Source organism: Embiotoca jacksoni, unplaced genomic scaffold, assembly GCF_022577435.1.
Source record: "Embiotoca jacksoni isolate LCO1_2020_lvr unplaced genomic scaffold, fEmbJac1.0.p SCAF_15, whole genome shotgun sequence".
Classification (NCBI taxonomy): Eukaryota; Metazoa; Chordata; class Actinopteri; family Embiotocidae; genus Embiotoca; species Embiotoca jacksoni.
In genome coordinates, this window is record NW_027185285.1 from 3,510,059 (window position 1) to 3,537,896 (window position 27,838).

The 27,838-nt window shown below is 42.7% G+C and overlaps 2 protein-coding genes across 4 annotated transcripts in view; one reads left to right on the forward strand and one right to left on the reverse strand.

Annotated features, from left to right (window-relative positions):
- pbx4 (pre-B-cell leukemia transcription factor 4) lies at positions 1–27,836 on the reverse strand. 3 transcript variants are annotated; one of them, XM_069148883.1, is made up of 9 exons: positions 27,202–27,836; positions 24,640–24,753; positions 23,063–23,136; positions 8,972–9,216; positions 7,710–7,900; positions 7,397–7,532; positions 6,913–6,961; positions 1,545–1,631; positions 1–398 (listed from the first exon to the last, which is right to left on the reverse strand). In XM_069148883.1, exons 1-8 carry the CDS (start codon positions 27,384–27,386, stop codon positions 1,588–1,590), a joined length of 1,038 nt encoding a protein of 345 aa, XP_069004984.1. In that variant the 5' UTR covers positions 27,387–27,836; the 3' UTR covers positions 1–398; positions 1,545–1,587. The 3 variants fall into 3 exon arrangements, with proteins under 3 accessions (XP_069004984.1, XP_069004983.1, XP_069004985.1); XM_069148882.1 differs by having other exon boundaries at positions 6,805–6,961; positions 27,202–27,835; XM_069148884.1 differs by lacking the exon at positions 24,640–24,753 and having other exon boundaries at positions 6,805–6,961; positions 27,202–27,835.
- The window catches only part of LOC138197894 (myosin heavy chain, fast skeletal muscle-like), a 185,916-nt gene that overhangs the window by 76,272 nt on the left and 81,806 nt on the right, over positions 1–27,838 (forward strand). The gene's annotated exons all lie outside the window — the stretch shown is intronic.

The following is a 27,838-nucleotide window of genomic DNA, read 5'->3' on the forward strand; positions in this document are numbered from 1 at the left end:
TTCGGCATTACGAAGCTCGGAGGGAAGGAGGGAGCTGGAGGGAGAAAGTCCTCCTGACTGCTGTTCCGGCTGTCCTGTGTTCCAGCACAGAGTGTGTGTGTGTGTGTGTGTGTGTGTGTGTGTGTGTGTGTGTGTGTGTGTGTGTGTGTGTTTATGAAATGCGAAGTACAGCCTTGTGTGGCTATCTGGTAGAGAACAAGGGAGGAGTGGAGAAAAAAAAAAACAAAAAAAAAAAACGGGGGCAGAGGATGTTTAGTCTGAGCAAAAACTGCGTTGGGAATGAAGTGATGGCAGGGAGAGCCACCGAATCAGTTGGAGGTGTCGGAGTGGACGCTGCCAGGAGGACCGGGAGGGGAGGTAACCGAGGGGGGGTTGGTGGTGTCCTGCCAGCTGTTAGCCTGCAAACAGTCAGAGGAGGGGTGGGGGGGGAGAAGAGAGAGAGAAGAGACAGTGTTCTGCATGAAGAGGGAGTTTTTACAATGAGCAGTCTAAAGCCAGCTACGTTCGTGCTCACGAAGCCAAAGGATCCGGACGCAAGACACAGCTCACCGGCAGCTCACCGGCAGCTCACCGGCAGCTCACCGGCAGCTCACCGGCAGCTCACCGGTCCTCCACAACCACCCATGAAAACACGACAGCGGCCTCTTGAACGACGCAAGCAGCCCGGGTCGCTCGAACGCGACGTGCACATCAAGACTCCCGAGCGCACCGAGATCCGTGAATGCGTCCGCGGTTACGGATTCTTTGCGCACGTTCATAAAGCCGAACAAACTAACAAACAAACAAACGGCGAGATCCAGTCGCGCGAACGCAAATATTCCTGCGGCGAGAACGGATTCATCGCCGACCTCATTTTTAGAGGCACAGGTACTTTTTTTTTTTTTTTTTTTTTTTTGGTCGAACTTTGAAAACAATGACTTTAAATTGAATAACGCCACACCGCGAAATTCTCTTTCCTTTCCTGCGCTCTGAAACGATTCGTCGAACACGTGCTTATTTCACGTCGAGTGGCTTCAGAAGAAATCTATACGAGGAAAGCAATTAACCGAAACCGTTTGTTTTCTAAACGCTGAAGAAATGGGGTTACTGGGCAACGCTGACCGTCTCCCAGTTTACTTGAACGCATCCCGTCACCGATTATTATTATTTTTTTTTTTCAAGAAATCATCTTTTGAGTCAAATTCCTGACGAGATCAATTCTCCTAAAGAAAAACGTCCCTTCAGAAATCAGCCGTTGGGTTTCAAATCGTCTTTAAAAAAAAAAAAAAAAAAAAAATAGCGCAACTGGATTTGTTTTGGTATTTTTGGACGCGATCGTCGTTTCAACGACGACGTTGAAATGTGCACTCGGGATCCGCTTCGCGCGGCAAACTGCGACTCGTCGTGTCGGCGCTCGCGGGGACGTCGTTAAGGAAATGCTGGATTTCAGCCGCGGGACACGTTTGATCTACTTTACTAAAAAAGTGAACGGGGGCGTATTAAAAAAAAGGCCGGCGTCCCCGACTAACTGAACACGAACGGATCGGCTTGAAGTCGGCACTCACATCCAGGCGATGAGGGGTGTAGAGGCCACTGCCTGACAACTCCTCATAGCCGCCCGTCAGGTGTGTAGCACGGTGCAGGGTATCCACCTGTCGGGAGACAAAAACACATTAGAACGCAAACTTTAGCGCACGCAGACGACCACACAAATCTGTACGCTGCTGTTTTTTTTTTTTGTTTTTTTTTTAACGAGACAACCAGCTGGCAGACCGCAGAAGAGACGGCATCCGCAAACATCCGCTGCGCGCGGTTTTTTTTCGAGCTTCCTGTCTGCAGCCGGGTGGCGCGAGCACTAAACTTTGAGGCTCACCCATCAACTTCACGACTCTCCATTAAACCACTTATGCTCCAAATGAGGAGAAAGACGAGGGGAGAGTCGTGTGCCCCCCTCCCCCCCCCAAAAAAAATCTTTTGTTACATTAAAAGACTACACGGCACTTTAACAGCAGAAATTTGTGGATCCCTCCAGAAGAGATACAACTACACTTCTGTGAACAGGCAACAATCGCGGGGACAATTCACTTTGAAGACGTCTCTTCTTGGTCTACACAGGTGAGGGGGGTGAAGACGCAGAGATACGGGATGTTCGGAACAGTTGGGGGAGAAACGAGGACGAAAAAAAAAAAAAGGTACAGGAGGCTGGAGGTGCAGGACGACCTAAAAAGGTGGAGAAGCCGACCATTAATCAGAGATTACTGGTTTCATCCTCGGCCCTGATGCCGTCGGTGTCTTCCAGCTGTATGTTGACAACTGTGAGAGGACTAATGCGAAACTCTGATAGTCCAAAACAAAGGTGTTCTCCCTGTGCTCAGACACCGAGGAGGTAGGGGCTATGTGTTGGTCAAACTACAGAGGGATACGCGAGAACACAAATTTAAATGGCATCAAACAAACTGACATTGTTCCTCGTGAGTGAAACCGTGTGTTCCATAAAAGGTTCACCGTGCGTAGCAACGGTCAGTGTGTGTGTGTGTGTGTGTGTGTGTGTGTGTGTGTGTGTGTGTGTGTGCGTGTGCGTGCGGGGCAGGAGTCGGTGGTGTTAAAGGGAAAGTCAGGGCAGGATCTGAGGAGAGGTCGGAGGGTGCTACGCTAAAGGAAGGGTATCCGGGGGGACGGGGACGGGGACGGGGGCTAGGTTAACAGCATTTAGTTCGACTGTCGTCGACTCTGCAGCTGTCCTCAGTGCATACCTGAGGCTGGAGGGAGGGGGCGATGTTGAGACCCTCCCCGTTGAGGGAGCGCAGGCCAAGGTAGGTGTCGCCTGTGTGAGACAAGCTGTATGACCCCGGTGACCCTGCAGGCAATATATATATATATATATATATATATATATATATATATATATATATATATATATATATATACATACATACATATACACACATACAGTGGGTACGGAAAGTATTCAGACCCCTTTAAATTTTTCACTCGTTGTTTCATTGCAGCCATTTTCTAAAATCAAAAAAGTTCATTTTATTTCTCATTAATGTACACTCAGCACCCCATCTTGACAGAAAAAAAAACAGAAATGTAGAAATTTGTGCAAATTTATTAAAAAAGAAAAACTGAAATATCACATGGTCATAAGTATTCAGACCCTTTGCTCAGTATTGAGTAGAAGCACCCTTTTGAGCAAGTACAGCCATGAGTCTTCTTGGGAATGATGCAACAAGCTTTTCACACCTGGATTTGGGGATCCTCTGCCATTCTTCCTTGCAGATCCTCTCCAGTTCCGTCAGGTTGGATGGTGAACGTTGGTGGACAGCCATTTTCAGGTCTCTCCAGAGATGCTCAATTGGGTTTAGGTCAGGGCTCTGGCTGGGCCAGTCAAGAATGGTCACAGAGTTGTTCCGAAGCCACTCCTTTGTTATTTTAGCTGTGTGCTTAGGGTCATTGTCTTGTTGGAAGGTGAACCTTCGGCCCAGTCTGAGGTCCAGAGCACTCTGGAAGAGGTTTTCTTCCAGGATATCTCTGTACTTGGCCGCATTCATCTTTCCTTCAATTGCAACCAGTCGTCCTGTCCCTGCAGCTGGAAAACACCCCCATAGCATGATGCTGCCACCACCATGTTTCACTGTTGGGATTGTATTGGGCAGGTGATGAGCAGTGCCTGGTTTTCTCCACACATACCGCTTAGAATTAACGCCAAAAAGTTCAATCTTGGTCTCATCAGACCAGAGAATCTTATTTCTCGTAGTCTGGGAGTTCTTCATGTGTTTTTTGGCAAACTCTATGCGGGCTTTCATATGTCTTGCACTGAGGAGAGGCTTCCGTCGGGCCACTCTGCCATAAAGCCCCGACTGGTGGAGGGCTGCAGTGATAGTTGACTTTGTGGAACTTTCTCCCATCTCCCTACTGCATCTCTGGAGCTCAGCCACAGTGATCTTTGGGTTCTTCTTTACCTCTCTCACCAAGGCTCTTCTCCCACGATTGCTCAGTTTGGCTGGACGGCCAGGTCTAGGAAGAGTTCTGGTCGTCCCAAACTTCTTCCATTTAAGGATTATGGGGGCCACTGTGCTCTTAGGAACCTTGAGTGCTGCAGAAATTATTTTGTAACCTTGGCCAGATCTGTGCCTTGCCACAATTCTGTCTCTGAGCTCCTTGGACAGTTCCTTCGACCTCATGATTCTCATTTGCTCTGACATGCACTGTGAGCTGTAAGGTCTTATATAGACAGGTGTGTGCCTTTCCTAATCAAGTCCAATCAGTTTAATTAAACACAGCTGGACTCCAATGAAGGAGTAGAACCATCTCAAGGAGGATCAGAAGAAATGGACAGCATGTGAGTTAAATATGAGTGAGCAAACCCCTTAGCCCCGCAAAGGGTCTGAATACTTATGACCATGTGATATTTCAGTTTTTCTTTTTTAATAAATTTGCACAAATTTCTACATTTCTGTTTTTTTCTGTCAAGATGGGGTGCTGAGTGTACATTAATGAGAAATAAAATGAACTTTTTTGATTTTAGCAAATGGCTGCAATGAAACAAAGAGTGAAAAATGTAAAGGGGTCTGAATACTTTCCGTACCCACTGTATATATATATATATATATCCAATAGCCAATCAGCCCCACCACAGTGCAACAGGGTCAAAAGGTTACCGCTGGTCAGCGACACTGACGAGTCCAAAAGAATTCTCATCTGATAAAACGGCTTCCATTACAATGTTCACTGTTCAATGTTTTCAGCTGGTTTAATCGGGAGTTTTCCTCCCAGCATACATGAGCATTCAGCTGCACGCCGACACGTGCACCACATAGAAAGACCACATAGAAAGACCACATTGAGCTTCTCGTGACTGCAAACACTTCTCGCAGCTGCAAAAAAAAAAAAAAAAAAAAAAAAAAAAAAAATTGCTTCACTGCTCTTCCGTCTGGATTTCATAATCAGGCAAGCGTGGCGAACCGAGTGACCAACAAATTTCAGTTCCCAAACCCTGACTTGTTATTTGTCATCACTGGCTACGAGCCAGACAAAGCAGGTCGGGCTGGACGGGGAGGGGAGGGGGGGAGGGGGTGCCGGTCGTGACAGTAGTGGAGGACATGAGTCTTTTCACTTTGTGGAAATTTTAAGGTTACTGTGTGCTTCAAACAATCTGCTGCTCAGAACACCAGTTCCCGAGACGGAGGCCACTTCCTGGCAGCATATCTCACTTCTTGTGTCTATTTATAATCAATGCACAATTTCGAGCGGTGCTTTCTGGTGTATCAGTTTCACCGCTAAGATAATGAGATGTCCTGCGAGTTGGTTATTTGTTTGTTGTCGTACCCTTTAGAGTTATTTCCCCAAAACGGTTTCAAATGGTCAAATTTGGTTTCATACGTTGATTTAAAAAAAAAAAAAAAAAAAAAAAAGCACAAAGTGAAGATTCACCAAAGATCATGCTTTGACCTGAACATAAACTACTGAGCAATGCTGCGCCCTCTCTTCCCATCATCTTTGTTTTACCGACATTTCACTCATCGTCCCTGCAGATACGTCCACTTGCAGTGAGACAAAGCAGCTCGGTGCGGAAATGTGATTGTTTTGTCTGTAAACTTGAACTGCTAACTCAAACAAAAGGAAGCATGTCTGGTTTCTCATACCTATTTTTTTGCGTTTCGCAGGGAAATTCACAGAATTTAGTTCCTCTAAAAAGCTTAAGCCACCTGGATGATTAGCATTTATTTTGAGTCCAGCGAAGCCGTAAGAAAAGGGACGGACTAAATGAATCATAACATCTGAATGATCACCTACCTGGTCCATTCAGCGTCCTTCGCAAATTGGGGTTACTATATTATTACGAATGTACTGTGTGTTGAGTAAGTGCTTTAAAATAACACCAAATACTCTATTGACAGGTGTAAAGATTTAGGTAACTCGGAGAACAGATGCAATCGAACAAGTAACTGAATTAGTAAAGGCGGGGAGGGAGGGGGGTCATTTGTTCAAAGAAAACGTGGAAGATGGACAGAAAGTAGTTGAAGCCGACATCAAATCTCTAACGAATATCCTCGATTATTACAACAATCCAAAGATATATGCAAAAAAAAAAAAAAAAATCAAAAAAAAAATCTGTAAAAGCACCTGACACTTAAAACACAGCACAGAATGAAAGCAAATCTTGACTGTCAGACAAGCAAAGATCAAAGCAGCCCACGCTGCACAAACCAAATGAGCAACAACATTAGCAGCTTTCAACTCATGGTCGAGACGCGGCTGGAAAACGTACTACAATCAAATGCTCTCTTGTAAAATAATGGGGGGGAGACGGGGGGGGTTAGCTGGGCCGCTCTAGAAAAACCAGTTGGATGTATAATTGCATGCGATTGTCAAAACTCCCTCTAGTGTTCAGTGTGCTCCTCTGTCAGCTTGAGAGTATAAAAGTGGGTACTCCACTCAGCTGGTGCGGCGGCCAGCGAGCCAGCTGTTAAAAAGACCGTGCTGCAATTTCTGGACATATATTTGTACGTGGTGCAACACATTTTGTTGGCCGGAGACCAACTTTTAAACCGGTGAATTCCTGCAAAACAAATGTGATCATTTCAGATGACTATGAACACTCAAGTGTGGTCGCTGGCTGTGGGCACATTTAAAATATGCAGCGGGGGTTTTTGTGGGTTTTTTTTTCCTTCCAACTGGGTCACGTCAGCCCATCGAAACCCAAGTCTGTGGTTCAGTGACGTACAGTTGTGGAAGAATAAAAGCGTATGCAGGATGAATTGAAGCCTGTTAATGAGAGGTGGCAGAGCTTGTGGGTAGGTGAGATGGAGCATGTGGTACCTGAGTTGGGCGTTGCCGGAGAGTTAGCCTGGCTAGCCTGCGCCGAGACATTGGCAGCATCCACCGCTGTTTTAACTGCGTAGAGGTTCGCTTCCTCCTGGAACTTACCAATGTTCTTCTTGTAGCGTATTCTCTTGTTGCCAAACCAATTAGAGACCTGAAGGGACAGATGGAAATCACATTTGAATGCAGTGATTACGCTGCATTAATTGTGCTGCTGTGCCCCATCAGCTAAATGATATATATCTATATATATATATATATATACATAGATAGATAGATAGATAGATAGATAGATACATATCTATCTATATATCTAGATATATAGATATATATAGATATATTTATTTATTTTTTTTCCCGTTTTGCTCAGCTTCTCAGTTCGATTCATTTTTACTTACGGCAGAGAAAACATATTAAATCCTTTTAACAACATGCAATGAAGTATAAACTGGAACTGTTAAACAAACAAAAACAAACAAAAACACAAGACAGATGATTCTGGGTTTAACAGCCAAAAGACTTCTGCTTCCACAAAAACAGCTCCAGTGTCCTTACTCTGTCCTGAATAAGAGCTGCGTCAGCAATTCACCTGAGACACAGTGATCCCACACTTTTTGGCCAGTTCCTCCTTGGCTTCCTCACTAGGGTAAGGGTTAGACAGGTGGGAGTAGAAATACTCGTTCAGCACCTCTGTAGCTTGCTTGTTGAAGTTGCGCCTCTTACGCCTGAGAGAGAGACAGAGAGAGAGAGAGTGACAAACATGCTTGCAATGTGCATGTCTGACACAATTACATCAAAGTGCTCCGATCACTCCAGCTCTCAAAAACATAAACTGGCATCTAACCCTCCATCCCCACCACCAACGCACACGCACACGCACACGCACACGCACACGCACGGACCTGGCATCAAGGAAGCGTGAGCGCAAAATCATGACGGCCTCACAGGTGCTCTGTTTGAGCTGCATCTGAATGGAGCTGAACTTGCGGTGGATTATGGCCACCATGCGCTCAATCTCCTTGGGTGAGATGGGCCGTGTGCGAGACTGCTCTCTCAGCAGGTTCATTACATGGTTGGTGAACTCACTGCAGGCCTGGAAGACAGACAGAGAGAGAGGGAGAGAGAGAGGGAGAGAGAGGGAGAGGGAGAGAGAGAAAGGAGTTCAACGCTATTGTAGAGAGATGGACGAAGCACAGAGTCTGGTCCAGTGGGACGGCAACGCCTCGGCCGTCTGACTCCTCTATTTGTCTCGGCACGACTGAAAGCGTCTGATCAACAGAGTGGTGCGACAACACTTGTTTTGCATGTTATTAGTAGCACTTAAACGAAAACGGTCTGCAGCCGGGATCCTATATCCCATATCAGTGATACGCCAGAAAAGTGGAGGGAGATGACAAAACACAACAATATATATATATATATATATATATATATATATTTGTTATGCGACGGTGTTCAATATTACGCGCAACAAAATGTATCGCGGTGAAAATTTACTTTCATGCTTTTTAATAACACGTCTGTCTTAATTTATACCTATTTTTAAGCCATTACGTAACAGGAACTGCCAACGGCTTCACAGAAAATAAAGACAAAAGGTCGTTGTCTTCCTAGAGTAATCAAGTTTATTCTATCGACACTAAAGCAGAGGATTTCAGAGATTACTGGTAAAAGTCAAGTTGACACTCGATTTTGTTTGAGGCTGCGGGCTCTTGGCAACCCGAGGGACGTGGTTGCTGGTCCCAGGACACACTTTCACTCCAAGCAACAGCAGTTGGATCATGATAATTGAAATACCTCCAAACCCGGAAACAGAACTAAGTCTTGTAGCATTGCAAAGTTGAAATCAAATGTTTAGGAGTCACATTTGAAAGGCAAATTCATATTTTCAATATCTGCGCATCTGCAGGTCCAAGTGGGCCTAAAAACGGGAGATTTCTGCACAGCCAGCATGTCAGCTGAAAAGTACGCTGGCTGGCTTGTTTGCTGCGTCACGATATTCGTACCGTGTTCCACATCTTTGGCCCTGTTCTTGTTAAGCAGTCGCACACGCTGTATTCTTGTTTATGCTTTTTTTTTTGTGTGTGTTGCTCTGCCAAAGACGACAAACAACCGAGCTCTTCTTCAGTACGTGTTCAAGCATTTGGTTGCGCTCAGCACGAACCTGCTCATACTTCTCCAGCTCGGAGTGATATATCTGGCGGATCTGGGCCAGCTTGGCTCTGTAGTCGGAGTGTTCGATGCTGCTGTCGGTTGGTGAGCCCCCCGCTGCTGCCGCGGCTGCGGCCGCCGCGGCCGATCCGCCGCCTTTCTCCGGCCCTGACACGCCCTCCGCTAGCAGCATGTTGTCCAAGCGCATGATCTGGGGGTCTGGGGGGTCCTCCTCCTGCACGCCTCGTATACTCAGCACTGGGTGGGAGAGGAGAAGAAGGGAGGAACACGGGTAAAAGGTTAGTATTTACCCCTCTTTGTTCCGTCTGCCCCAAACCACAACACTTTCTCTCGGTCTGAGAAAACCTGTTGGTTAAAAAGTTGATCTTAAAAACGAGGAGGAGGCCATTGCCGAGGCTTGTAAGGGTGCAAAGGAAGATGCTTTATCGCTGCTGGAATTCAAAAAAAAAAAAAAAAAAGAAAGAAAGAAAAGTGCAGCCCTGTCAAAACCCAGTCAACTTTCTCCCCTGAGTCATTGCTATGAGCGTCTTGACTGAATTCTCAATGAGCTTGAACCTCCTCCGAGTCAACAGCAGAGGGCAGTGTGGCCCCTCAGTGGCAAGCTGCCAGAGATAAGGGCATGAGGCATGGGACCAGTAATGGGAGTGCATGTGCTGTCACTATGAGCCCCAGTGGCCATAAGTATAGTTATCAGTTGCTGCTCTCCACCACTGTATTATACCAGGACCTCTGTCAGCCTGCAGCCATGCTCTCATCTCTCTCTCCCCCCCCCCCCCCCGCGCGCGCGCGCGCGCGCACACACACACACACACACACACACACACACACACACACACACACACACACCCTCCCCCTTTACAGACACCACTCTGTTACTGAAAAGTTTTAACTTCAGACAACCATCTTTTCTCCAGAGCCTGAAGCATTTAACACTTAACTAAATTTCCTCTTGCCCCTTTTGCTTCTCAATCTTTCAACTTCAGAAAGTAAGAGTAGAGAATTCGGGTGTTACAATTCACTGCCCTGAGCACAGAACTCACAAACAGTTCTTTTATCTCGGACGTCGTAATTATGAGATATGAAACACATGGTTATTATAGTGTGAATTTACGAGTTAAAGATAATTGTAGAGGAAAAATCAATTACAGGGCGGCCGAGCCAAACATTTCCATTAACTATGTTTAACAGGGATTTTTAGTGCAAATTAGATAAAATGCTAAATTCGAAAATACTGTTGACAGAAGATTAAACAGGAAATATTACATGTTTACCACTTTCTTCATGAAAAAAAAAGAAGCTAAACATTCACTGGTTGCAGGTTTACAAATGGGAGGATTTCCTGATTGTTTTTAAATCCGTTTTATATCACTGTAAAGCAAAATAAAGTTGGTTGCACAAATTAGGACAGTTGAAAATAAGATGATTTTTTTTTTTTGTTGCAATAGTTATTTCATGCATTTACAGAATAATTAGTAATTGATATTTGAATTAATCAGTAGTTGCAGCCCTGGAGAACATGCACAAGTTTCTGTACAATAATGAAATGAATGTATCTTAGTTATTTTTGCGTTATGAATGTAAATATTGGTTCAGAGTCACAAATAAACACTGCACCGTGTCCACAAGTTGATTTTTAAAACCGGAGACTAAGTTAAGGAGTTAAAAGCCAATTTAAATTGAGGAAAAAAAACAGACTGGATTCAGAGGGAGACAGATGCTAACAATATGGATGACAAGACTAATCCCAGTGGAAACTGGGTGGCGTTAGGCACTTGTCCTCTTTAAGGATTATGTTTGTTTGTCAAAGCTCATCATTAAAGGTTAGCGGGTGCATGAACTCACTTATTCACAGCTTCTCGCGTGAGTGTTACGAGTTCTTACATTGTCACCGTGAGTCTTTACATTACACCGAGTCGTACGTTTCCCTGTAGAGCCACACTGAAAAACAAGTTTGCAGCTGTGGAGCAGTCAGAGCTAACAAATGACTCAGGCTGTACTTGTAGGGTAACAGATGTGAAGAAATGAGGACAAAAACAAGTTTTGCTTAAAATTTCCAAGTGCTATGGAGCAAATGAGTTTTTGGGTAACTTAATTTGATGAATTAGTCTGTTCCACTGGGCCTTTTGTAGCAAAGTGTCCAACTTTCCTTGACTTTTTTTTTTTTTTTTTCCTTCTTGTTCCTTCTTGCCTGTTTCTTTCCCTCTGCTTAGGTCTCTTCTCTCTCCAAGGCACATTCCTGCTCTGCTGCTCCCCCATCTCAGGGCTCAGGAATGCAGCAGACCCAGCCGCCTGAACTAATGACCCTGATTCGCCCAACTCTTTCCCTCCTCTTTTTCTTTCCTTTTGGTAATTCACAAAAGATCCCTGCACTTTTTAGCCAGATTACCTAGAGCTAAATTATTGACCAAAAGCTTTTGTTTTGTTTGTAAGTGTTATCGTACATGCCTACACTCTAATCGTGGTTTAAGTTTTAAGTGTGCAGAAAAAGTCTGTAGCCGTCCGCTGCAGCCTGCTCTGATCATATGTAGTTTTATTACACTGTCCATTCACTGAGATGTACAACTGACCTACAGGGAGGAGGGCAACTGTGGCTCTTGAAGCTTTTCACCTCTCCCCCTTCCATTTTGCCCCCACTCATTATGGCCCCCAGCTGTACCCTAATGCCCCTACATTCCCTTAATTACTCCAATTAAGCTGTGATTACCCAGAATTGCACTCATGCACAGTCTAGTGGCCTAGTGGTATTATAGCAGCTGTTGAGAGGAGTTAAGATACTGCACAGAAAACAGCCATATGACATTATACACAAGTCTTCAGCTCAGAAACTAATCACAAGACTCCTGAAAACTAGAAGTAACATGAATAAAGAGCCTGCAGGTCGGAGAACTGGCTGGCTGTTTTGCCCCAAAATCTGAGCCGCGTTTCCTTTTGATCAACTTGCTCTCGTCGTCTGGGTCTGTTACGGAGAGACTAAAACTCATGAGTGCTGTGAGCAGTGATACTTAAATTCCCCCCTTTTTATTTATTTATTTATTTTTTTTTTAAATAGGAAGACAGCTTAAGGCCCACAGCCTGCATCCACACCTCATAGAAATCACACCATTATGCACACGGTACGAGCCAAGCTGGGCGGTGTGGCATTGAGAGACGAAGCGAGCAACACATACTATGAAATATTCAGGGTATCCAGCTGGGCTTTCACTGCATACATAATCATTCTCATTTTTGCACAGCCAATGTGGAAACGGTGCGCTGTGCAGACACAACACACAATATATGAAGTGGTGCAGGTAAGGGTGAACAACCTATCCAATAGTGTGGTGCTGTACATTAACTGTAACGCCTTCCACACATAGGCATAGATAAGACTTAAACGCAGTCAGTTTATCATTGCTCAGCTCACAGCACAAGCTTTATCCTTGTCTGTCTTTTCCCTCGCTAGCATCCCCTTTTTCACTCCGTCTCTCTCCCCCCCCCAACACACGTCCCCTCCCCCCTCTCCCTTTCAACGCACCCCCCCCCCCACATCATGCACCCCCCCCCCCCCCACACACCCCCCTCCCCTCTGTTCTCCATTTCAGTCGAGTTCTCCATGTGAGCCGCAATCCCTCATGCTGTCAGCCCCCCCTCTCCCTCTCTCTGTAGACAGACAGGATTAGCATTTTAATTGCATCAGCTCCCTTGGGTATTCTCAGCCTTTCACTGGGAGAGAGCAAGGGAGCGGGAGAGGGAGAGGGAGAGGGAGAGAGAGAGAGAAAGAGAGAGAGAAGGGAGAAAAAAAAGGGGGGTAAAAAGGTAAAGGGGGAGAGAGAGAGGGAGAGAGAGAGGGTAGAAGGAGAACCAAGGAGAATTGAAAAAAGGAGTCACAGGAGAAGATATGTGTGCGAGAGAGAGAGAAAGAGACAGAGAGAGGGACTACAGAAATATATGGGATCCACAGAGTACAGACATGCCAGGAAGTGGGAGAGCCAGAAAGGGAGAAAAGATAGGACTGTGAAAACATCAGTTTTTCCTTTCATTACAGACAGAGTATTCAGATAAAGAGAATGGCCCATGGAAAGACGTTTTTACAATGAAAATATGCTACATAAATATGCAAATCTACCTCACAAAAAATGATAAAAAAACAAATCTCAAATGCAGCTTCGGAGATATGATGGGTAAACCTGAGTGTAAGGACAAAAACCCACTGCAGGAGATAAAATAGTGTCTGGGCAAGAGAAAATAGGAACTGAGGCCAATCTGAATCTACCTAAATTAAATTAGTCTTTTGCTATTTTAATCAGACAGATATTCGCTCTTAAAAGCAAGTAAAACCACAGGGAAGAATAAAGTTCTTCCTGAACCTCTCCCGACAGCTGCAAGTTGAATTTGATTCTCAGATTTCACAAAACATCACGGCGTACTCAAAAAATTAACAAGAATGGAAATGTGATCAAAATCAAAACCTGGCAAAACTTGCAACTTGTATGTTTTGTGATCATCGTGTTTTGGTTTAGTTTGAGTGGCGTTAAGAGAAAAGAGAGAGAGCTTTTTCATCCAATCCAAAGAGTGAGATACAAACTTAATTACATACAGATAGTCTTCCATAAATTCAAAATCATATGCCAGTATCATAACTAGTGGTCTTAAGCAATCTGAGCAAGAGTCTTGATGCCAAAAGCAGTTTCATTACAGAATCATATGTTGTAACAATTGATTAATGTCAACTTTCCTCAAATAAGTTCCTCTGTGCATATAGCATTTTGATTTACCATGCCATTTTAGTAGAATATGGGTTTCTCTAAAAGAAAAAGAAAAAAGGTCTTGGCTGAATAAAATTGTGCCTGAGGCAGGTTGCAGAATATGGCATTAAAACTTGAAAACCAGCATTAAAAATGAATTATTTCCCTGATGGGGTTTCTGCCAAATGGATATCAGGAAAAAGGTGTATTTCCGCTAGCAATTCAACATAAAAACAGTGTACAATTTTCTTCTAAAAAAAAGGATGTTTTTTTTGTTTTTTGTAGAGTACAGTTAACTTAATGAGCCCAATCCATATGTCCATTCCTACTTTAAGCAGCTCACACTAATCAGCATCTGTTTGGGTAGTTCACCAGAGTCCTGTTGCACGCAGCCCCCCCACTCTGACACCAACACACACAAACACTGAGGGGGGAAGCATTCAGAGTAAACACACTGTGGTCTGATTAAGGTGTGAATTGGAGAATTCACACCTTGGGCAAACACAACACTTCAGTCCAACACATCATTAATCAACCCTTAATTAACTAAAGTGAGAGGCTTGGACACCCGAGCAACGACAACAACGCACACAAACACTGAGGGAGGGAGCTATCAATCGTTTTGCTCCCTAATCTGCACAAATATGAGCCTATAAAACATCTACAATGTCTTTTCCCTTTGTCAATAATTCATACACATAGTTTAGGCAAATGAAAGGATTTTCCTCAGAGCCATTCCCTCGTTTTTCTGCAGTTCAAAAGTAAAATTGAAACGTCATAACCGAATGAAAACAGGAAACATAAAAAGTCTAACAATAGTTGAAAATCACAGAATTAACAGAATTTAAATGAAACCAGACGATACAAAATTTTAGCCACTTAAGCTAATTGGTACACACGTGATTAACTCGACCCATTAGAATTACTCAAATGACTAAAATGAAACATGATTCAGTCATTGAAGTGTGAGCAAGTGGTTGAAATTTCAATCAGTCTTGTTTACAACCTGGTTGTCACTGGAGTATATCTTTTACTATATATCCTTGTGTTTTTACGTTGTTGCATGAGACATTTATACGTTATCTCGCCTCCCAGTTTGACTGTCAAGCTCATCCAGATAGCACAGATCGCATTAAACAAACAGACCTTGAGGTGCAGCGAGGATACTGGTATTTATTTTGCTCACAGCTTGTGTTCAAGTCATTTGAGAAATTGAGTCAGTTTGGAGCAAACTGACAGCCTTAAATGTTAATGGTTGATATGTTATGTTATGTGACTGAGCAATGCAAGATCGTCCAAAAAAAAAAAGAAAAAGATCTCATCGTCATTACGGCACGATTGCTAAAACGAATGTCAAAAAGGATACATTAAGCGCCGTTGAGCACTTTTGACTAAATCTCGAACATGATATCTCCGGTTCAGTACTGTGCTGCACACACAGGAAGACAGAGAAACGAGGAAGAAAGAATTTGAAATGTCACAGGAGGAAGAGGAGGATGACGAAGAGGACCTAAGCAGGAGGCTTGTTATAGCGCTGCTCGGATCTTCCCCCAGTCAACTCTCATCAGGCCAGCTGCCTCCTGTGCTCATTAGCGCAGACTCTTAAGGAGCTCCTAAAGACTTTGTGAAAAATGAACGCTCATTTGAGAGGTCGTTAATTTGCACTGTTATGCAAATTAGGTGGCAATTAAGCGATAGATCAGAAGAGCAGTGCCCATTTATAACAAGTGAACAAGCATTATGACACAGTCAGATGGTGCCAGAGCGAAGTGAGGCTCCACGGTTAGTCTGCATTGGGCCAATGTAGCGGTTTAGTGAGGGATACAAAAAAAAAAAAAAATAGATTAAAAAAAAAAAACCAAAAAAAACACTGCGACTGTGATATGTATGGCCGGTCGAGATAACTACTTGCCAATGGTTTTACAAGAAGTTATCGATGGAGTCCGGTAGCCTGCACACACATTCATCTGTCCACATTTCAAACTGATATTGAAACACAAACTAATTATCCTCCCAGAATATGCCTATAATCTAGATTAGCCAACAGTGCTTCCAACACCAATCCATCCATCTACGAAGAGCACAACCCGATGTGTACTGCTCATCTTGAGGTGGACCGTATACCCCCTCCCTTCCTCCCTCCCTCCCTCCCTCCCTCCGCCAGCCCTGATGTTTCTATTTCTCCCCCGCATTTATGACATGGTGTGAAATATACAAACATACTGTCTGGGACAGCAATGTGCACCACTGCAGAGGGGTGGAAGGCGCCCATCAATTGTAATTAATCCTTAATTAGTCAGGATTAGGAGCTGGGCTCAAACACTCTCCCACCCCACCGCCACCAAACTAGTGCAATCCAGCTGAGACCACATTTACATATCTTTAATTAAAGAGACGCTGGCTTCCTTTAAGAGCAAAGCCTAAAAGCAGTGAGAGGCATAGACGTGCTGAGTGGGAGGGCAGACGAGAGGTAGGAGTCTTCCCCGTGGGTGATCCTCAGCCAGTACTGTTGGGTCACTCAATATTGCCTTGTTACTTAAAATTGATAGAAAATCTGGACCCAAAGTGAACTGTAACTTTGAAAAACAAGAGCTTTGGTAATTACGTCATTCTGGCCACGCAAATTTCAGCAGTGTTTGTCACCTGCATGGCCACATCCTGAGTTTTATCTGCTGCTCTTTTTCATGAAGTAATAATTCAAATACAGAGCAAATATTAAAGTCCCACTCCACTCAAAAATGTGTTTTTCTTCTTCTTCCTACAGTTGAATGTTTGCGCTGTAAGCTCATAAGGCTGGTTTCACATTCATCTGCAGAAAGGGGAAACGTTTCTCTGTGTTCAAAAAAAAAAAAATTAAAATAAAAAAATTAAAATCATATTTTCAAGGGCCAGGTCTGTGACATCACAAATAATTTAGAAACCAGTCCTGGTCCTGTTAAACTTAAACCAGTATGATGTGGAAACTTGAAACAATAACCGACAAGGAGCGAATGCCGTTTTAGGATTATTCCAAGAAAATTGTTTTTGTTTTTTTGGTGGAAAAACCATATCAGACATACATACTCACAATCATGAGTTTTAGTTGACGAGTAATTCTCAGACAAGTAATAGCGATTAACAAATTTCTGTTTCTGTACATTTTATGCCACTATCATAGAATACGCCTTATCATATTTTAAAAATACACATTATGAGGAAAAAGAATATTCAATATATACAATTTTTTTAAATTTCTGTATGCCTTTTATGGTTTGTAAAGAAAAATTGCACAGGGATTTCAGATAAATAACCTACATACTAATATGTATGTATGTATGTATGTATGTATGTAATAACATACAAAAGCAATCACTGAAATATACAGAAAAATTACAGACATCGACAGGTACCAATCATTTTTGGGGGGAAATTTACAAGGGTGACACTGTCAACTCGTGCCAGAAGGAGGGGGCGCAAAGAGATGATGTCATTAAAAGAGCGCCAGTCAAATCTCAAACGGTGGAAAACAACATGGAAATAGCTTTCATTGACATTTCTGTTATTTTCATTCAGATGAACGGAAACTATTTGAACAAATGTGCAAAATGATTGCGGTCAGCTCAAATAATTGCTACCTAGTGATTATGTAATAAATGTGACAGGCCTAACCGGACACAATATAGATTATACCATCAACATTTTAAAACATGTCTTCAGCAGATCTTTACAATTTTATTGCCTGCGTAGTTTTGCTTCATCCAACTCTTGTTTAAACTCATCATTAGTTTCACAAATGAATGAAATGGCCGAAAACGTGATCTGTGTCGATCAATGTTCTTTACTATTCCACTAAACCTACTGTTCTGGCATCCAAGTCTAAATCATGTTAGGAAAATTGGACCAGGCTCAATTTAAACAAAAAAAAAAAAAAAAAAGAAGGAAGGAAATATCATAGAATGGGCATTTTCCCCAAGATATCATAATATACAATTCTTATACCCAGCAGTCCATACATATCCAACCATTCTGAATCCCTTCAAATACGGAGTGATCGCACAGCCAAACCGCTGCCCTTGACGAATCCTCCCATGCCAATATACAGAAGCCCAGTTCCTTCAGGAATAATACCACATGGGGAAATCAGTTGGCCCACACACCATTAGGCCTACACTGAAGGTTGGGGTGCTCTGCCTTTCAGTTGGGATGTGTGTGTGTGTGTGTGTGTGTGTGTGTGTGTGTGTGTGTGTGTGTGTGTGTGTGTGTGTGTGTGTGTGTGTGTGTGTGTGGATGGGGGGTGTCTGTCAGGGCCAGGGGTCTGTGTGATATTAGCCGTCTGCCAATCTGGCTCGGGGAATGGACACCGAGTAATTACTCCTGCTCTTACTGCCTCATCAATCTCCCTGTATCGCTCCTGCACCCCCTCAACACACACTATCTTTTTTTCATCCTCTTCTGCAAAAGAGCAGGGCAAAGAGAAGAAAAAAAAAAAGAAAAGAAAAGAAAAAAACATTGAGTGGCAGCACACCAGAAAACACAACAGAGATTCCGGAAAAGACAATCAGATAATCTGGTATCGCTGCGTAGTGGGTACAAATATAAAACTTTAAATTAAAAAATTGAAAGAAATCAAGGATTTTTTTTATCAAGTGAGAAGTTGGTGACTGCACAAAGGTGGACGGCCTATTCTCATTTTAGATCTTAGTAATAGTTCACCTGAAAATCCAGGTTTAGTAGCTTTATATAGATTCTCTTTCCGCCACAAACAATTCTTATATCGGCAATGCATTTGGCTTAAGATGCCTATGCTCATAAAATATAATAAAATACTTCCCTCAGGTTCCTAACAACTCGTAAAATTTTATGGCTGTGTTCCAAATTGGGCTCTTTGAAAACTAATAATAATTAAGTTGCTTTAATGAGGCATGTGATTCACTAGACTTCAGGTGCTGTACTCAGTCAAAGGCTGTGCAATACCAAAAACTCAAGTAATCATTTGACGCCAAAAGGGTTTTTCTTTACATTAATTGGGGGTTACCAAGTAAATAACCCACTTCTGTTTGGCATTTGTTGGCAAATTTCATGCGTCTGCAAATTAAAGTTTTGTGAAGGTTTGAAAAAAAAAAAGAAAAAAGGCTCAGTGTTTATCCCGGTTGTAACTAAACGCACGATAACTATGTGTGACTTTTAATGGTGGCGTTTTGTTTTAGCGTTTTACAACCACAAACGCGTTGTAATTCAATTAGCATGTAATTAGGTCCATTTGGTTTCTGGAATGGTATTGTGTTGCGTTCGTTGTTTACCTAAGTGGTGTGAGCACACAGGTAAGACAATAATTTGATTAAGGAACTTGGTAAGGATTTAACAGGAGTCCGTCCACTGTCCGAAAAGAGCGAGCGGCAGCATACAGGTGAACAGAAAATAGGACCAGTTCAGATAAACCGAAAACTACAACACAACAAAAATGTTGCACCAGTGTGGGCATGCTGCCACAGGTTACAGGTCACACATAAAACGGGAACCACTTTTAACATTTCTTAAATGCCAAGATGCTGAAAAAGGTTTGTACTCCTCTGGACAATCAACACAACAGACCATTTTCCCTTTAAAGAAGTCTCACAGTTATTACTTTTGGTCATGTAAAAACATAGTGACAAATCCACAGAAAAACAAATCGTTAAATCTGAACACATTCGAATTTTTTGAAAGGTAACAATGATGTAAAACCACAGTTTAATTGACCTTTTTTATATTCATTGGTGAGACATCATAACGAAACAGGATTAGCTTCTCAGTTAAATGTAACCACTGAAAAACACAGAAACCAGAGCGTGAGTTCAATGAGGTTGCTAAATCCCACCATTCAACCATCTTGTCAAAACATTAAGAGGATGTGATGATGGGTTGTCAGCTAGCCACTTTGGCATCATACTAACGAAGTGCTGTTGGCGCTGCTGGCAAGAATCGACAGCACGGTCCTTGTGTTTGTAGGTGGAAGGAAAAATAAGATGATTCCCTCTAACATATGCAGATATGACAGTCAAATTAAAAAAACATTATGCGATTGATTTTTTTTTTTCCTTCTTCTTCTTCTTCTTCCAACTAAATACTCATTATCTGAAGAATTAGGCAATGTATCTGCTCCAAAAACTCTGACCAACCAGAGGCTCTGAAAATGAGCAGGGAGAAGCGACCGGGCCTGTGGCAGGGGCAGGCAGCAATTAACCAGTGCCCCCAGACACATTGTTTAGATACTGGCACAACTGGACACCTAACAGAGCAACCAACTGGCTCAAGTTAACATCACACTGGCCACAGGCCATCAGGATGTCCTTACTGTAAAACCTTTGCTGTTGTTGCTGAAGGATTCGTGATCCGTACAGTGCATATTCTAAGAAATGTAACTCGCGCATCAACTTTTAATTGGAGGCGACACAAAGCCAGCCATTTCAGGCTGAGACGGGTAGGATGCCAGCCAGTTTGCCACCATTTCTACACAGCCAACTCCTGGCATTATCCCACAGACTTGTTTATCAGACAGCTTATCAAGATGAGTGGCAAGTGTTGGGGTGTGAACTTGTCCAAGTGAGGGGGAGGAGGTAGAGGCTTGGAACAGATTTTGCCGTCTCAGAGCTAGAAAAACGACGTAGTTCTAATTTCACTTGAAAAACTACTTTTCTTTTCATTTAAAACATTTCCAAAAATAAACAACTGGGAATGTTCAGGCTTGACAAAGAGGGACTTGAGGACGGTGGCAGAACAGAGTGAGTGACAGATTCACTGTTGTCATGTGCAAGGCACAAGGAATTCATAAAAGTAAGGAGAAATGCCTGAAATATGCCCAAACTAAATGAAAAACTTCTGAGAGTGAACTGCAGTGGCTTGTGAGAGATTTTGGCATAAGCTGTCCCATTGCACCAAGAGCTATTTTTACAGCAAATACCCATGAGAGCAAGGCAGAACAGAACTGAGTTGAAGCAAAGCCACTGGCTCTCAACTTTGATCATTTCTAGTCTCTCTCAGAGTGCATTAATTTCTCTTCTGGAGTGTATCTTTAATAAAGTATTAACAAGAATCAAATTTCACGCAGATAGAGGTCATGTTTAATGTGAAAGCTCAGGACAACAAGGCACTGTTGTAAAATTTGGGGGAGGAGGGGGTGGGTGTTTTAGAGGGGGGGGGGTGGCGGCGGGGGGATACTGGCATTTGCGCAGAACATTTCCTTTACAATGAAAACAATCTAACCAACTGCAGCACTCAAAGGAATTCACCTCCCATCCCCCATGCCCCACCTCCCCCTCCTCCACCACCACCATTACATTACCATATCAAAGCCCCGAGTTCAGAGCAAGTCTTCTCTTTCAAGAATGGGAGCGAGGCTGAGGGAGGGAGGGGGAGAGGACAAGACCGAGGCAGTAGGAGTAGACCCAAGACTCAGTTTGCTTTTATCCCTGTTTGGTGTGTGTGTGTGTGTGTGTGTGTGTGTGTGTGTGTGTGTGTGTGTGTGTGTGTGTGTGTGTGTGTGTGTGTGTGTGTGTGTGTGTGTGTGTGTGTGTGTGAGTGAGACAGAGTGTGTATGTGAGTGTGCCAACACGAGTGTGTGTTTGTTGGTGAGAAAATACTGCAGAAAATCTGTGGAGATACTACAGGACTACTGATTGGGTCTTCCACAGGCTGCAATGAAGAAAAGTCAATTCACATTCCAGAGGCTGACAATGGGGCCTACAGGGGGTCTGAGTAACAGAGAAATGCCAAAGCAGGTACACAGTGCAGTTAGGAGGGCACTACATGGCAGATGGCCAGCAGAGTATAGGCAGAGTCAACGATCTCTATATTTTATGGTTGGCATATTCACCTCAAGCATGAATACATTGTTAACCTACCTCCGCGCCTTGCCTGTTTTTCTGCTCAGCTTACTGTACAGGCACCCACAGACCATCTCTCTAGTCTGCTGAGAGACTAAATGTGAAAATCAAAGTGAATGGCATTAGGGTAAATAAGACCACTGGTTGCCTGGGAAACAGTGTACCCTGCCCCACTCACTCAAGCCTAGCCTTTACTTTTCTCCAATCACTGGAGAGCAATAATACATTATTGACAGAGGGCCACAACAGGCAGCAGTGCAGCATTTTCAAATTGTATTTGAACAAGAGAGGGCTCGCTGTTAGAAGATACACAAGGACAGTGAAAGGGAGAAAAGCACATAGAAAACAAGAAGGGAGAGAAACTGGCAGAGGAAGAGGATTCAAAAAAGCCACCCCATTCACACAACCATAACCATCAATCTGCCATCCATCCCTGGCCTCCTCCTTTGAACAACACTAAAATCTGTCAGATAGCTGGCTCGAATAGCTAACAAGATGAGAATAAGCAGTGTGTGTACTTTGAATGTAGATATGCACAAAGCATATAATTTCCATCAGATTATGTGTATTTGAAATGCAGCATTATTTGTTAAGATAGTGTCAGAATAGTTGCTTTTCGTGTGGTGCTCGGTTGAGGCTACTGCATTGATATGCATAGCAATTTACTCCCAATACACAATTACCCTGCACTGTGTGGTGAAGCTGTTTTAACTGTGGTGGAGAGAAGAGAATCGCTTTGCACTTAAATAGCATAACAGTTTGACTGTACAGCAATAACCCCTGTGGAGCTTTTCCATATATACCTGGCGTCCACCAACTGTGCATTAACCTTTTCTCTGTATCAGTTTGATTATTTTTAATCAAATAATGTGAACATGATCATTTTAAGCAGGTTGTAGTGGTATGTCTTCTTCCCCCCTCTTCCATTAATACAGTAAATACTGGCCACATTAAATCAACTGAGAGCCTCGAGGTTCATACAGTTTGTCAAATAACCGTTCGTGATTTGAGATGCGAACTGACAAAAATGCAAACATGTTTAACAAGTGGAACATATTTGCTTTCAGCTACTCCAGGTTAAGATGGCTCACCAAAGTGCAACGTAACAAAATAAGTGAACTTAAGAGTTGTTAGCAAGCGCTGCAGCAACTTCTGCTGTCTGACTCAGGTTTCAAAGGCACAGATCCTCTAAGATTAGTTTCAGCTGGTCAGTGTGAAGTCTGGACAGTTGCCAAAAATAGGTCGAGTGCCTATAAATACTCTGCCAAAACAACAAAACAGTAATGCATAGTTAAAATGATCTTGAACCAAAGCATACACAACACATGGAGCTAAATCAGCAGACGATCAATATTCAATCAATACAGTTCTCTGAGAGGTCATTAAAGAAAAATAAAAAATAAAGTAACTTGGTACCGGGAAACCTGGAGCGAAGGCACACTACAACTCCACATTAAGCTCCAACATGTGCAGACTGTAGACTGGAGAACACAGTAAACGAGTGAAGTAGAAACTCACCCGTCTTTTCTTTGATCTCACAGAGAACGCTGAAGAGGGCTGGCTTCATTCTGTGACAGTTCAGGGCATGCTTCCTGTAAGAGAGAAGAGGGAATAAGAGAGGGAGAGAGCGAGGAGGATTACGATAAACAGACCTCCATCTCAAGTCATTTCATGTCCTCCCCCATAAAACAGGTAGAGGAGCTGTATGTATTATGCATACAGCATTTGAAGAGTGAAGTGCAACACAGCAGGACAGAGCCATGTTGTTTAAAAGCATTTTCAATAGCCAAATGCCGTTGTCAGAGCAGAGACATCCCTGATGCATCAATCCGAGCTAGCAAGAGTAATGTTGTCATTTGGATGCTTTGCACTGTGGGACAGGTAATGATGCCAAACCTCAAGGTCATCATTACTGAGCACCAGATTTCAGAGTTAATACAAAGTAATCTAATTTCTACCTCTTAGAGAAAGACTCATTCCATGAAAGTAGATGGTGAGTTGATAGAGAGGATTAGGATTAAGATGGAATTTTAAATTTAATCAGACTCTTTATTTTATTTTTATTGCCAAACAGCATAACGGCAATTAAAAAAGTTAGCAAAAAAAAAAAAAAAAAAAAAAAAGAGGCAAAACTTCTACACTCTATTGTAATCAAATCGCAACACCTTGGCAATAAAATTTCCTCCCACAACATATCCATGCACCCACACACACACACACACCCCCATACAGCTTCTTAAAAGCTGCAAGACGGGAATGCTGCAGCAGATCCCTAACCCTAGCACGACCCTAGATGACTTGACAGTACTGTCTCTAATGTAAACTCCTGTACTGAGAGTGCTCACCAATTAACCCAGTAACATCAGAGAGAGGGAGGGCATTTGTAGCTGTGTACATGTGAAAGCACATTTTAAAAGTTGGTAAATGTCCTTGAACATAACAAAACACATCACAAAAACATGTAACCAAACATGCAATACATTACCACCCCCTGTGTAACGTATTATGTTACATTATTTGCTCAGACTGTCACAGAGGTGTCATTGACTCTTGTTTGCCGTGCTGTAATACTGTATTATCTTGTAAAAGCCTGTAATTCTATGCAAGGTTTCAATGGCAACAACTTTGATATGACAAAAGAAAAGTGCAACATACAGTTCAAGTTTAGGTGAAAAACAGCAAATTCAACATGAGGCCTCTGCTACTGATGAGCATGAATGGGAAAATAATGAAACAAGAAAAACCTGAAATAAAGCATTTCTCTTCCGAATAACATCACCGACAACATTCAAAACAACCACAGATGAATATGATTTGGCTACACCTGACCTCAACACCAATTCCAGTTGTGAATGTCCACTGCAGTATTAATGAGGGGACTAGCAAATAGTGCACCTACTGTATGCCACAAAAGACTGCCTTTCTGTGAGAATAGAGGCAGGATGATGTAAAGATCTATGTGTCGAGCACTACATTTGTAAATTTTATCCACCAATTCTGTCACTGCTGGATTTGAGTTGGGGGAGGGCTGCCTTCAGCATGGAGGGTATGAGCAGGAGGGGGAGAAGGGGGTGCTCATGCGGTCCTGTACTGACCTGTGCTGGAAGTTGAGTGGCAGGCCACCCCCTGCCATGCCCCCCCCTGCTCTCCCTCCCTCTGTGGGGTCGTCTGATCCACCCCAATGCGCCGGCGATTCCTCTGGCCAGCATCTGAACATATGGCGACAGGGTGAGAGGATGAGGGTGGATGGTGCGCAGGAAGTGTACTCTGCAACACTGAGTTCTTGCGCTGCCCTGACCACTCCCCATCCCGACACACTGCCACCCTGCATGACAAGGGCGTCATGCTCACATGCGAGCTACCTCACATGTTAATTTGTAGATCATAACCGCGGGGAAGATTGATGTGGGGGTGACAAACTTTGTCAGAGTTAAATACGAATGTTGATTAAGACTGTACATTTTGCGTCATGCCAACTACTATTTACTATCAAACCTATCTGTAACAACTGGCTCTGCATAGTCCCGCATCTTGTTGTGTGGTGGCATTTGACCTGAAGTACACACGAGAAGTAAATTAGCAAACAGCCAAATCAAAATGCACACTGGCATTTACACACTAGCACAAGCTAAGGCTGTCAGCTTATGCCAAACGCATACTGGTCGGAAGATGTTTTTAATCATCTGAATTCCCTTATATATGCCATATATCCTGAGTGACATAAACATACATGTATTATATATATATATATATATCACAAGTTCTCTCAAGTCCACTGAATTACAACGGGCTGCAGTCTTTTTTTTTTTTAGTGTTAGTCCTGGGCACATGTAGCATGAGGAGTATATACTCTGAGTGGGAGTTCAGATCAATACCAGCATACAGGCAAGGACACCTCTGGCACTTCCGAATGCAGCCACACCTTTAATTAGTTTTTCAGAAAAGACTATTAACATCTAATAATAGGCCTGCTATATAAATTCTTAATAGCTGCATAATAGGTTCTTTAGATCCAAATAATTGTAACTAACATTATCCGAGTGGCCATAGTTCAACCTATGCAAATTATCAGCAAAAATCCAGTTTACGTTTAAGACTGGGAGGGGGGGAAATTGTGAAATATAAACAAGAAATAGTCTACAGCAAAAAATATGTGAACCTTGAAATAAGGCCTGATTAAGTCTTCAAACTTGTAGTGAAGAAAAGGTAATATCCCAATGTTCATAGGCTGCCAGTAGAGCATCATCCCTCCCCCTCACCACCATCTCATTAATAGAAACTCGATTTGCGGACAGCTGCACTCGCGTACACATTATAGGAGAATTGATTGCACCCAGCACACAATGAAAAGGATGAACACTAGGGAGGGAGGGAGTGAAAGAGGAGTGAATTAATTAAGAGAACCAGGTGGTCAAATGTTGGGTGGAAAATCACTAGCTAATGACACATCACACTGTGGCCACAGTCTTGCAGTGGACGGTTGTCTATTGTTGAAATACTGACGCTTCATTTGAAACTGACCTTGTGCTCCTTGAGCCACATGGCAAATGAGTGTGGGTCAATCGCTCACTGCAATGCATACTCCCTCTGATAATTATACGCAAAAAAGAAAAAAAAAAAAAAGAAAAACGCATCTAACACAAACATTACGTGAGGAGTCATATGATTGAATAATTGCTGTCATCACAGACGACACTTGGCTGATGTACAGAACTGAATAATCTTTAACCTTACCTTAATTTAGCCACTCATTTGCACTTCAATACCTAATGTTACTGACACTAATTTGATGTAAAGCAGCATTTCTGATGAGGGGGGGGGGGGTGGGATATAAAATTATTTTGGCTTTGTAATATCCAGAGGACTTTATTTGTTTACCAACAACTCGGACTGTAGCAACTTGCTCATGCACTATTAAAACAAAAACAAACCAAAAAAAAAGAAAATCCTGTTGTTTTCATACTTCTTGATAGTTTGGATAATTCGTGGGAAGAGGAAATGTGCGCCACCGCTTCATACTGTCCGATGATCCAGTGGGTAAACCACAAAACATCTCTCGAAATATGATCTCTCCTTATAAAGGGTTATTAAAAAAAAAAAAAAAAAAAAAAAAAACTACGAAAAGATCCATAACACAGCGGAAATATAGATAACGTTAAGTCGTCGTTGTTGTTGTTGTTTTTTTTAGCAGAGTGGTAAATATGTGCATTTCGTACGGCTGCTATCGTCAGAGACACAAATGTGGGAGTTTAAACTTTGTTTTTTTTTTTAATTTGACACTTCCAGTTGATCTTACGGTTAACGCCGTGACGTTTATTTCAACCAAGTGAGCCATGTTTACAAAAGTAGTGTTCAATAAAGCGCTATTAGAAGTAACAAAGAGCTTCTTACAAACTACAGCCAGTGTAAATGTGGGTGTTCAAGCAGGACTGTAACTAAATGTAGATTATTACTAGTTTAGCTGCAAAATATTATTATTTTTTGGGGGGGGGAAGTTGCACGAATGTTGCATTTGCGCATTTACCTTACGTTTCACACAAATGCCTAATAATAATAATTAAAAAAAAAACACAAAAAATAAAGACAAAACACAACGCACTTTAGCTTTTAGCTTATCATGTGTGTGTGGGGGGAAAATGGCTCTTCGCCTGTCTTACCTGGCCTGTGCTTCGTCCAGGCTTTCGTCGGTGATGGCCATTATTTGCTGTAGGATATCCCCTATGTCTTGCTGAGGCTGACCGAGGGACTGCTGTTTCCTGACCGAGTCGGGGTCACCGACGTCGGCTTGCGGTAGTCCACCGAGTCCGGTGAGACCCGTCAGCATTCTGGTCTGGTCGTCCATACTTTCAAAGAAAAACTCGCCGTGGTTTTTTTTTTTTTTTTTTTTTTTTCTCTTTCTTCTTCTTCTTCTTCTTCTTCTTCTTCTCCCCTTTTTTTTTTTTTTTTTTTTTTTTTTTTTTTCAGTCGGAAGAATACAACACAAATAGCTAGCCCCCCTCTCGTTAGCTAGCCACAGCAAAGTATTTTCCCTACGACAAAAATCATACAGCACCTCTTCACCGTAAACCCGACGATTAGCGACAACAACAACACACACACACAAAAAAAATAGTTGACGGGTGTTGTCAATAAAAAAAAAAAAAATACAAAGATTACGCTTTTACATTCGCTCGTGGGGTTTTTTTTTTTTTTTTTTTTTGGTGTTTGTTTTGTTTTTTTTTCTCCCCCCTTCTTCAAGTCAATAAAGGCGGCCAGGCTAACGTTAGCTTAACCACCGAGTGGAGGAAAAAAAAA

Bases quoted from the DNA above. Each gene is read 5' to 3' on its own strand.
- pbx4 (XM_069148882.1), bottom strand. From the start codon at position 27,386: ATGGACGACCAGACCAGAATGCTGACGGGTCTCACCGGACTCGGTGGA. The intron at 9,217-23,062 runs GTGAGTTTCTAC...TCTCCCACCCAG, and splicing joins TGAGATCAAAGAAAAGACGG to TGCTGAGTATACGAGGCGTG. The intron at 6,962-7,396 runs GTGAATTGCTGA...CTGTCCCTTCAG, and splicing joins GTGGGATCACTGTGTCTCAG to GTCTCTAATTGGTTTGGCAA.